At 43.6% G+C, this 12,647-nt stretch overlaps 1 protein-coding gene across 1 annotated transcript; it reads left to right on the plus strand.

The window, feature by feature from the left end:
* The first annotated feature begins 353 nt into the window (after window positions 1–353).
* LOC118422385 (carboxypeptidase E-like) lies at window positions 354–11,160 on the plus strand. Its single transcript, XM_035829906.1, has 7 exons — window positions 354–623; window positions 3,309–3,505; window positions 7,311–7,532; window positions 8,328–8,631; window positions 9,377–9,516; window positions 9,841–9,940; window positions 10,623–11,160. The coding sequence occupies exons 1-7, from the start codon at window positions 401–403 to the stop codon at window positions 10,853–10,855; spliced, it is 1,419 nt and encodes a 472-aa protein (XP_035685799.1). The 5' UTR covers window positions 354–400; the 3' UTR covers window positions 10,856–11,160.
* Window positions 11,161–12,647: the final 1,487 nt, after the last annotated feature.

Below are 12,647 nucleotides of genomic sequence, written 5' to 3' on the forward strand. Positions count from 1 at the left end.
CGCCGTTAAAGTTTACCCGGGACCCGGTGACAAGAAGACGCTGTGTGACCTAGTCGTGAAGACACCGAGGGGTATACCCCCGCGGTATCCGACAGTCCACCGGGACAAATTTGTTGCTCTAGAGCCCGACCGGGACTACATCCTTGACGGGTACTGGTGCAATCGGGGCCGTAGCTTTAGCAACCCCAGTACTGACTTGTTGGTAAACATAGCTGTCACCTTGCCACACCTCTTGTAAGCCACGTGACACAAGAACGCACGACCCTCGCAAAACCCACAGTCGTGATTGTACACAGTAGCACACACATAGGTACACAGTGCAGTGGGCTCTCTTTTACCACACAACTGGTCACCTTTTTTTAAATTTTCTTCAGAAAGTGGCTGAAATTTTCCTCTGAAAATGTCATCTACAGCAGTGTTAACCGTAGGTCTACTGTTTGTAGCTGGAGTTACGGCGAACATTGAGTACGTGTATCACAACTATACGGAGTTGACTCGTGTGCTCGGGGAGACAGCGTTACAGTGCCCGGGTATCATGCAGGTCTACACGGTCGGTACCAGCGTGCAAGGCCGGGAACTTTGGGTTATGGAGATCAGTGACAATCTTGGTGACCACGAGCCAGGTATGTTTGTTTGTTTGCCTGTTTATTGTCTGATTAGAGCCTGGAAGTTCGAATCCCTAATGCTGTGCCCTTGGAAAAGGCACTTAACACCAATTCCACTCACTCTATTCAGATCAAAAGTGCCTACATTTACCTACTAACGTTAGTAGGTCCGTTCCTCGGATAGGACGTAAAATGGAGGTCCCGTGTTTGAAGAAATCCGCACCTTAAGTACCTTAAAGAACCAAGCACACTTATGGAAAAATGAGGTGCCCTTCCCTATGCGAGTGGATCAAATAAATCCGTCCGGATATATAAGCTTGTGCTGATCGGTACAAACCTAGTGTGTTACGCCATGAGGTGATTTACCGTGTATGTAATACAAAAAGAAATACAAAGTAATTGGTAAGCAACATGTTTTTCCTTAATGTGTACAAGGAAAAACATTTCAGATTTCTTTAATGGCCCCTTCAGCTGTAAAAAAAGATCATTCTGGTCGGTTTGAGTTACCGGTATTGTCATCTGCCTCAAAGGGCCACGGTTGTCAACAGCGCTTGCGCATGGAATAGTACCCGTGGGAATATTGTAGTATCTGTGGGAATATTGTAGTATAATCTAGTAGAGAATGTATTCAGCAAGAAGGCTAGATATAGCCGAATTTATAACCCAGGATCTTAAGTTAGCTTTCACTAGTTTTATACTAGAGTAGACACTTGTGATGTTGTATTTTACACACTCTTTGAATCTTTTATGATACCTGCAATTAGCCCACGTGCAAGAATTTGCAATAAAACTTGATACTTTTAAGGGGGTGTCGAGGTAGACGTTGCATTTTAGGAAAGAAAAATTTACTCGACTTTCCTCACATATAATGGCTGTAGAATGGTTGTGATATGGTCGTCGCTAAAACATAGGCGTGGTCTCAAACTGCTCCCGACCAACCGCCAACAATGATTGGTTGGCTGGTAGTCGGGGCAAGGTCGAAGGAAGGTCTTGAAAGTGTAATGGGGTTTAAAGCCTTGTCTCGGTGTGAAATTGACATAACAAAGTGTGTAACAAATATAACGGGGCCTTTTGATGTACATGCACCTGTGATTACTCGTGGACACATTACGATTTAGTAGATATAAATCAACAAGCTTATTTAGTCAGGTGTCATTTGTAATCTCCAAGGAGATCCTACGGTATAGGTATAGTGTAGATAATATTAAAAGCTGGTGAAGGAGTGCTCATTAGCTAGTCACATTTGCTACACTCCTTCGCCAGCTTTTGATCTTTTCTTATGCTACCGCAGGATCTTCTCGCCACAAGTTCCTTTTATTTGTACCTCTGTGAAATCTTTTTTTTCTTTCAAACGCTACGTACATTGTCCACCTAGTCCAACCAAGGTCCACACAAACGTGTAAGACAAATAACTTATATAAAATATGCCTGACATAAAACAAACCCTATGTTCAACCTTTTGCATAGCTACACGATCAATTAAATGTTTTATTATCAAGTTACATAACAATGGCACAACGTCAAAGGACCGCAGGTAACCTAAAGTCCACACTAACGTTGCAACCAGCTTATCTGTGTAACTGTGCACATATTAGCAACAGGCACTTGACTAACGATCAAATATATGCTGTTGTTTACAGTCACTGTGTTAAATGTTGATAACATAGTTGTAAGATTGCAAATTGGATTAGAGTATCTAAACTGTTGCGTTGACTTTGTGGGGAGGGGCCGAGGGGGTTATATTGTTTCTTTAGATTGTTACTTTACATGTTGATGCGTTCAAACACATGTACTGTCTTATCTGTTTTTGTCATGTTTCTAGGATCCACTTAACTCTTAACGGTATTATTTTTTGTTTCGTAAATTGTGGTTTACATTGTTTCTATCCCATGTACTTCTGAATCACAAAACAATTAGAAAGTTAAGATTTCTTGTCAAACACAAACTTTATTCGTTACACTCACTAATAAAAAAGCTTTCTTTTAGTCAAATGAATATAATGCGAACCTACCAAAAATGCCACTCGGTGGGCCGATGGAATTTGGTCTATAATGACAGGTAGCCACTATCGACAGGATTCCTAATGTTTGTATCAATGAGAAAAGCATCTTAGGCGGTCTTTATGTAGGTGTAATCTCTAGTATAGGGTGGACTGTAGGTAAATGGCTAGGTGGGCCTTATGTGGAGGTGGTCACTTGCGCAGGTTTTAGTGTAGAAGCTCGGTAGCTTTGTTTAATGTCCACTTGAGATAAGCACAATTGTTTTATGTCTCGGCCACCTGTTTTGTACTTTGTACGTTCGTCTGGGTGCCACAAGGGTCAGTGGTGATAACGGCAGATACCGTACAGTGTCCTGATCATACTACGGCCCCATGTGCACCGGTCCCCGCATGGGTGCAGCCCTGGCCTTGCTCCCCCGTAGCTATAAATTGTCACGGTAGTGGTGTCTATTTGTAGCGGAGTCTCGGGTTGATTTTAACCGCGAGTCAAATAAAACAATGGGCCCAGCCGAGCTGCAATATGTCCCACCGACCCACGCCCGAAAGTTCAGAAAATAGAACGTTAATTGGACCGTGGCACAATCCGGAGCGTTTTTGATTTTGAGACAATTGTGTGCTACCTTCGTTGCATGTATATCTGAAGAAGGACTATAATTGCGTTTTAAAGAAGTACACGGACCTTTACCTACTTTTACCTGTTTCAGGTGAACCCGAGTTCAAGTATGTAGGGAACATGCACGGTAACGAGGTAGTCGGGAGGGAGATCCTGGTGTACCTGATACAGTACATCTGTCAGCAGTACCAGGCCGGAGATAGCCGCATCAGGAGCCTGGTGCACGAGACTAGGATCCACATCATGCCCTCTATGAACCCGGACGGCTTCGAGTACGCCGAGGCTTATGTAAGGTCCTCTCAAGTTTTCTCTAAAGCTAAGGGCACAGCCCGCCGTACGTGCAAATACGTGCTGCGTAAGTGCCAAAACGTGGGAAATCTTTTTGGATCCGTAAGTGGTAAGTACCGCCTCGGTACGAACACGGGAATCCGACGGATTTTGGAGCACGTAGATACGCCGTAGATCGTTGCGTGCAGGCAAAACTTTGTGTGCCATCGGACTGCGGATTCGCCCCTGTACGTGTCAGTACGGGCGACGCGCCTGCCCTGAACAGCCTGAACGTTTTCAGAAATACGTGCTAATTTCACGTACGGCGGGTTGTGCGGTCACATAGGTAGTGCAATCGTGGTATATACATCATCATCATCATCATCATGGGTTACCCCCATATAACCCCGCAAGGGGCAAGGTAGGGGGGGAGCTGAGGTCCCGGGTTAGGGCGGGCAGCCCTCCTGCCTGGCGCGGAAGCTCTCAACTGTGGGAGCACTTACTACCGCGCCAGGCAGGGAATTCCACTCCGGAATTGTTCTAGGAAAATATGAGTACTTGTATGTGTCTGTTCTTGCAAAGATTGGTTTGTACTTATGTTGATGGCTGCCTCGGGTTCGCCCTTGGGTCGGAATCAGTAGGTTCTGTGTGTCTATGTTAATCTTGTTACCTTTGCCAGAATGGCTAAGGTTATGTTTTAGGCTTGTGAGTCTGTGTGTCTGTGTGTCTGTGTGTGTGTGTGTCTGTTAACAGCATAACTCGAGAAGCCTTTGATGTATCCCGATTATATTTGGTAGGTGGGTAGGGGTCGGGAAAACAAAGGTCAAGTTCGATAATGGGCCCCCTAGCGGCTTGCTAAGGTACTGCAGCAGAACCTCGATTATTGATATCTCGTGTTCTGGACATGCTGTGGTTATGATTTTTTAGTGGGAGATAGCCCTTGGGGCAGAGAGTAAGTGCCGTAAGTTTGGACCCCCTAGCGGCTTGTTTGGAACTGCAGTCACCGATTTCCTTTCAAACTTTGGACGAGAATAACTGGAAAACGTGTTGATGGATCGTCATGATTTTTGGTATGTAGATAGCCCAGGTAACAATGTACATAATGGAATACTGATTATGCAAATCAGCAACTAATTTGCATAATTAATGAGGAAAGTTTATAAATCCACTGCATTTCACGATAGGACTTTCAAACTTGTCACATATATAGATGAGAAAGAGAGAAATATCAATGCATATTAATTATGCAAATGACGGCCTCATTTGCATAATTAATGAGAAAATATGAACGTGTTGACGGATCGTCATGATTTTTGGTATGTAGATAGCCGAAGGGAAGACTTACATGATGGAATTCTAATTGTGCAAATCGACAGCTAATTTGCATAATTAATGAGGAAAGTTTGTAAATCCACTGCATTCCTTTATAGGACTTTTAAACTTGTCACATTTGTAGCTGAGAAAGAAAGAAATATCAATACATTATTAATTATGCAGATGATGATCTCATTTGCATAATTAATGGGAAAATATGAACGTGTTGACGGATCGTCATGATTTTTGGTATGTAGATAGCCTAAGTAAAAACTTACACAATGAGATACTAGTTATGCAAATTAACAGCTAATTTGCATAATTAATGACGGAAGTTGATAAATCCACTGCATTCAGTGATAGGACTTTCAAATTTGTCGCATATGTAACTGAAAAAGATGGCAGAGAGTAAGAGGTGTATGTTTGGGTCCGCTAACGTCTTTCCTTGAACTGCAGGAGCCGGTTTCAAGAAGGATGAAAGTATCATCATGATTTTTGGTATGCTGATAACTTAAGTGATGCTTGATACAATTTAATATTATTATGTAAATAGGGATCTAATTTGTATGAGCAATGGGAACCAACTCCAGGCATATAAAATAAAATGTAATGAGTAACACATTCTACATAACAAACCTGGTTTATTTGGCAAAGGTATGTGTTCGTGGAACTCTAGTTGTTAACTAACTTGTAAAAGAAGGTGAGGCGGGCGTTCCTCCTCCTTTCAGAGAGAGGACGCCACTGCAGGTCATTGAGCATTTGTGTCACGCTGCTAGTCTGCCGGTAGTCATTGAGGGTCACTCGGGCTGCCCTGCGCTGGACGGCCTCCACCGCCTGTATCCCTTTGTTGGTGTACGGGTCCCAGACGGTGGCACTATATTCCAAGTGGGGCCGTACCAGCGCTTTGTAACAAGTGGCCTTGACCCTGGATGGACAATGGGTCAAGTTGCGCCGAATGACCCCTAGGACCTTACCAGCTTTGCTAGTGGCGTGGTTGATATGGGTGTCCCACCGCAAATCGTCGGCCAGTTGTACTCCAAGATAGGGGTGGGACTTAACACCGGTGAGGGCTTCTCCACAGAGGGAGTACTGTGTTAAGATGGGGTGCTTCTTACGGGTGATATGGAGGATGTGGCATTTAGAGGGTTGAACGACATAAGCCAACGATTTTGCCATTCTGTTAACGCATCGAGGTCAGACTGCAGATCTTGAGCGTCAGAAGGCTTGCTGATAGTTCGATAAAACAAGCAATCGTCAGCAAATAGTCGAACATGTGAGTCTACGGAATCGGGTAGGTCATTAATGTAGAGCAGGAAGAGCAGAGGGCCTAAAATAGTACCCTGCGGAACTCCAGAGGTGACCTTAACAGCTTTAGATGTTCCACCGTCAAAGACGACCCTCTGGGTTCTCTCCGTAAGGAAGGCCCTAAGCCAAGACTGAAGTAGGCCAGAAATGCCATAGTGCTCGAGCTTGCTCAGCAGACGTTCGTGAGGCACTGTATCGAATGCCTTGCTAAAGTCAAGCACCGCGGCATCGACCTGTTATACGATTTTTGATGCCATAGGATTGTTAAGCAGGCTGTGACAGAACCAACCACCAAGGATCCAAAAAGCAATTTGTATACCAAGCAGTTGAACTCTGTAGGAGACGTACTTTTTTGTCTTCCGAAATGCCAGCACGTCACCGGAACTTACTGCGCCTGCGCGAACCCTGGTGTTTTGGGGCTTGGTTTGGTCAACGTTGCATTGAAATCCCGCTTGTTGCACAGTATATATGTTAGAGACATGGTTTCATGTAAAACGTACACGGGATTTTACCCTTATATACGCACGTACTTTCTCAAATGCGGCCCTTTAGTAAACCGGGGGCTTAGCAAGGTTTAGCATGTCTATACTTTTCGCGCAGGCGCAGTACGTTCCGGTGACGTGCTCGAAATGCCCAAAGTAAGTGATTGTACGACTGTCACATGACCTATGTGATTGCACTTTTAGGGTGCAGTTTGGAATATCGGATGCCGTTCATATGTGCGTAAGTTTGCTTACAGGTGTGTGGTATGTGACTCTGTATAATATATGCGTGTCTGCGCGTGTGCATTGGCATGTGTGTGTCTGTGTATCTGCATGTGTCTGTGTGTGCGTATGTTTAAGTGTTTGAGTGTGTGCGTGCTGCCCGTGAGTGTGTGAGCACGCGCGCACGATTTAGGAACAGTATACAGCACCACAGACAGGTATGTGTGTGCGTGTGTGTGTGTGCGCGCGTGTGTGTGTGCATGTATACCTACGTGTGTACGTGTGTGTGCACGTGTGACTGTGTGCATGTGTGTGTGACTGTGTGTGTATGTGTGCATGCATGTGTGTGCGTGTGTATTTGTGTTGTGTGTGTATTTGTGTTTGCGTGTGTGGGTGTGTGTTTGCTCTCGTATTATGGAGTAGATTTAGAGATATATCACTCTATACACGGTCATGTTCTATCGTTTAGTGTTTCCATTATGTTTCTTCCGTTATGTACACAGACTCCTCCAACCGGCCCAAACGAGACAGACTGGTCTTATCTAGCCGGCCGGTATTCTTTCTTCGACAACGGAGAGCGCTACGATGGGTTCAACGGCACCGACCTCAACCGGAACTTCCCGGACCTGAACACGGCGGTGTATCGGTACGAGAACACTTCAGGACCGAACAACCATCTCAGCGTCCCCGATGACTTTTGGACGGGGGAAAGCGTCAGTATGGGAGTAAGAAGTATTATACTTTATAGAAGTAAAATTTTGGGATTTTTTTTTACACAAGCTTCTTACATTTCGATGCCTATAAGACGTCTCGGGTTTTATAACTGCAGCGATGCTTCCCGCTGCCGATGTAGGTGGCGCTTTTGCTGCGAGACCACAATCTCAAACGTGGCTAAATTTGTGTAACCCCGGGTTGTGTAAAAGAAATAATACCCAATGTTCTATAGCTACTAACCTGATGAAATCATTTTCGGAATAGCCCTGTTTGAGAACGGGATGCCCTTCTAACTCAACTTGTAGCATCCTCAAAGTCGATATCCTAGTTTCAAATAGTTGATTACTGGGAGACCCCTGTTCAATCCTGGGTAGGACATCTCAGTTGGGGTTGCACCCATCTTTTAGAAGAAACGTAGAATGATGGTCAAGTGTTCGAGGAGGCTACCTTGAGCACGTCAATGAAGAACTCTCGAACTCCCGAAATAATCATGAGCCTAGCTGTCTTATACGCTACGTACTAGGCACTACACGGTTGTATAACAGAGTCGAACGGAAACATGGATGTTCACAGGGATTAATATCCATGTACACTTAACTCTTACTGGACCGATGCGGGGCACGATACCGTCTTCCAACCTTTGACCCTTTGCTCATATCACGTCGATATCAAGTTTCTGCATTTTTTTTGTGTTGCAAAATGTAAAAATACAAAACTTTGGAAAATACAAAACTTTGGAAATATTAATATTCATGTCTGAAGGACGCTTTGAGGTCAAGTTTACCTTTTTCATTTCTTATTCCAAGCCTGCGCCAGAAACCAAACGAGTGATGGACTGGATTCTTCGCTACCCCTTCGTCCTTTCGGCAAACCTTCATGGAGGTGACCTTGTGTCTAGCTACGCTTACGATGTGTCCCGAACGTACCCGAACAACCCCGACGTGTACACGAAGAGTCCCGACGACGAAGTCTTCAGAGAGTTGGCTAAGACCTACTCCCTGGCTCACGGTACGATGGCAAAGTGTGGTGTGACCCAACCGTGTGATACGGACGACTTTGCCTGTCAGGATGGCATCACTAACGGAGCGGATTGGTACAGCTTAACGGGCGGTAAGCTGGAGTTAACAGGCTACACTGTAGTTCCGGACTGACCATATAATTCCAGAAGAAGAAAAAATGTGGTAGATATTCTTATTCGGAGCGTAGAATACCAATCATTAAAGAAAAAATATATGTAATTCCAAAACATAACATACAGTCTGCTCAAATTCTAATCCCAGAATTTCGCAGATCTGCCCTTGTTCGTGAAGACATATATAACATAACCCGAATACTGATAATCGTTTGTTACATTATATTTCTAGAAATGAACCTATTTGGACATTCTATAGAAAAAACTTCTCCGGAATTAAACTGTTAGTCTAGAATTATCGAGTCGCTTGTTAGTAGAGTTTTCAAATCCCTTGCTCAACATTAGATCTCTTTCCGATTCCGGCTGCCATTTTGAATTTATCAGGATCGTATCAGAGATTGCACCAAAACAAGGTTGAAGGTGTGCTCCCTGCTTATATGCCCGTTTCATCCCTCTAAAGTAAAATGTAGTGCCTTTACATTTAATAAGATACAACATACGGCAACGTTTAAGGCTGATCTTAAACGTGGATCGCGTGCTGTTCCCTGGCCAGTTATATTCCTCTGACTAGCTTACTCCTCTATTTGTTCCATTTCTACGATTTTCCCAGCGATCCGGAGTCTGGTAGAGACTAGATCTATTGCCCAAAAGATATAGATTGAGATTAGACTACATACTTGTACAGCAATTTTCTGGAGTAATTTCTCAAATTTGGCGTTCTAGGTATGCAGGATTTCAACTACCTTGCTTCCAACTGCTTCGAAATCACGCTGGAGCTGTCGTGTAACAAGTTCCCTCCCGAAGCAGAACTGGCGCAGTTCTGGGAGGACAACAAGGAGGCGCTCTTGCAATATATGGAAAAGGTAAGCCATGGATTTAGCCCCAGATACAAAAAGCTCTTGAGACTCTGTTTTGGTACCTTCGCTGTTTGATCTGATATTGGATCATTTGAACTTCGTAGATAACAACGGCTGATGCAGTACAGGTTTGTTAATCATGAACTTGCTGCAATATTTTATTTGGCCGTCAGACGTCTCTTTTGAACCACGCCGATCATTTCTTCTTACAAGGCCTTTTCTTGACAATATGTGACGACATTTGCAGCTGTCAATATATTCTTTGTCGTCTTCTCCATCTTAAATAATCTGAAAGTTCATTCCATCTTGCGTTGATGTGTTTTCTGACAGGTACACAGCGGCATTAAAGGGTTTGTGAGAGACACTAACAACAATGGCATCGCTGACGCTGTCATCTCTGTCAGGGGCATCAACCACGATGTCACAACAGGTAGGTCTCTCTCTCTCCCCCTTTCTGTCTTTGTCTCGCTCGCTCGCTCGCTCGCTCGCTCGCTCTAGCTCTCCGTCCCCCCTCTCTCTGTCTGTCTCTCCCAGTCTCTAGCTCTCTGTCCTTCTTTTTCTCAGTCTCTCTCAATCTAACGCTTTGTCTCTCTTTTTCTCTTTGTCTCTCTCTGCCTCTGTCTCTTTACCTGTCTATCTTTGCCTCTCTATATTCCTCTAGGTATTGTTATAGCTCTCTATCTCTCTAGATGCCTACCTGTGAATTCCTGGTCCTCTATTTCTTTATCACTCTCTTTCTCTTCTTTCATATCTTCTACATTTTTCTTTCTACCCCCTTGATCCCAGTTTCCATTCCCTTCTCTCTCTCTCCCCCCTCTCTTCCTTTACCTTTCTGTCCTTTTCCGACTGTTTTTTTTTTTTACAAGAAGTGAGACTATGGTGCTCAAAAGTAGAGTAACGGTCACATCAATGAACTCTACTATGGTCCAACAAGTCTTAACCAAACAACAATCAGTTAATTGTTTCCTTAATCAAATATATACATACATTATACATACATACATTAAATACCTTGGTACATAAATGAACGTGCTATAAGAAATATGATCTTGGAAATTATATTTCTTATATAATATTTGTGAAATCATCCAGACAATATGTGTTGTCCGTAGCACGTGATGGTGACTACTGGAGGCTGCTAGTTCCAGGGACGTACCGTGTGACCGCTTCCTGGGGAGGGTGGAGTCAGGAGAAGACGTGCACAGCCGCTAACCGAGCCGGAGTCTGTGACTTTGTCCTCGGAGCACCTCCCACCCAGCCCCCCGCCACCTCTGCTGGAAGCTCCGCCAAGCCGCTGCTGGTGAGCGTGGTATTGGCGGTCGCACGAGTCGCCAGTTGGCTGTAATTTTGAGTGGCAAGCAACAATCGCTACACATAGCTAAACATCTGCTTGAAGATAACACCATTATGCCTACGTCACTTTTAAAACAGTCACCCGGACGGGCAGCATTCGAGAACAACAAAAATATGATATAAAAGACACCAAACTACACAAGACGTAAAGAGAACAGTCGTAGGCATTATTTGTGTATATTTTTACGTATACATATTTGTCATGTTTATTGTTCGCTTGCACAAACAGCCAGGCCGGGCCCCGGTTTGGAAATGTGACGTAAGCCTTAAGGTGGGGTCACACCTGCGTATATATTTAAGTCCATTTGAGGCGCGCATGGGAGTATTTGCCTCCACCAGGCTCCATAGGTCGTTGTAAAAATGATAGAAATTGGACAAACGTAAACAGGTAGGTAGGTAGGTAAACAGGTAACATGTCAGACGAGTTAGCTGGGTCGCTAACCATTCTTCTCGGTCGGTCAGTCAACTCATCTGGCATGTTATGTATCTTTATTTATCCAATGTCTACTATTTTTCCCGTGACCTGTGGAGCCTGGTAGAGACTAAGAGGATTATACGCAACTCAAACTGACTTGAACATATACGCATGTGTGACCCCCCCCCCCCACCCCCACCCCCTCTTAGCGTTGACCCAATCAAGCTGACGACAGAAAATACCTGTTCCACAATTCCATGAAGATAGGGGTGACTTCTGAAAGATTACATTAATTATACATTTTATAAATAAGTATACGTGCATCATCTTGTACATACGGCCAGGCGACATGACAAACTACATAATATTGCAGAAAAAAGGGATTGTGAGATACAACTGCGAACAGCAAAACAACCCCAACTACAATACTCCATCAGACAGGAGGTTCTTACCGGAGTCACAGAATAGTCTTCTTCACGTACAGTGATAAAACAAACGCCTTGTAGAAAGCTTAAATCGAAAGATACAATCAAATCTGTGATCATGAGTTTCTTGAAATCTATTGTACTTCACCAAACAAACATGAATGACTTAAAAAATATCTTTACCATTTCATGACGGAGTGGAATTCATTTTCAATTCGCAGTAAACAGAATGTTTACAGATATGTTTACACTGCTATAGACACTTTCGGCCGATGAAAACAATAAATCTTATTCTTAAACTTTTTTTAAAGTTGACAATGTGATTGACAAGCAGCAAGGGGCCAGTCTCTGACCTAAGCACAATAGACAAGCAGTTAGGCAATGTGATGATAGTTTTGATTTCTTGTATGTATTTCCAACTGCTTATGTAATACATGAAATATGAACACAGTACAATATCTTACAACATTTGACATTTAGTGCAAAGTTGTAAAAGTCCATATTCAAAATGTATATCATTACAAGCCTGTGATTTTGTCTATATCTCCCTGACTTCTGGTAATAAATCTAGAATGGGTTGAAATTATGACATAGCAACCCCATTGTATCTTCAATGTCATCTTTACGCTGTACGTTTGGTATTTGATTTCTATAAAAGTTTCAACATTGCACAAATAATATAGAGCTGGTCTCCCGAGTGGCTGTATTGAGAACTGCAATCTTTGGCATGTGTTCTGTACCTTGCGTTACAGGTGGATAAATAAAGTCTTAAAGTATACGATGTTAATTCTCTGACGTGTGAAAGTACAGCACAACGAGAATATATTTGCAAATAAAATATTATCTGTGCTAATGGCCAAGCAGCTACCGTAGGAGACACGATTTCAAGGTGTCTTCTGGAAGGCCCCCTTTATAAATCCAGAATTGAGCTCGGCCGAGTGGTC

Source organism: Branchiostoma floridae, chromosome 9 (genome assembly GCF_000003815.2).
Source record: "Branchiostoma floridae strain S238N-H82 chromosome 9, Bfl_VNyyK, whole genome shotgun sequence".
NCBI classification, from domain to species: Eukaryota; Metazoa; Chordata; class Leptocardii; order Amphioxiformes; family Branchiostomatidae; genus Branchiostoma; species Branchiostoma floridae.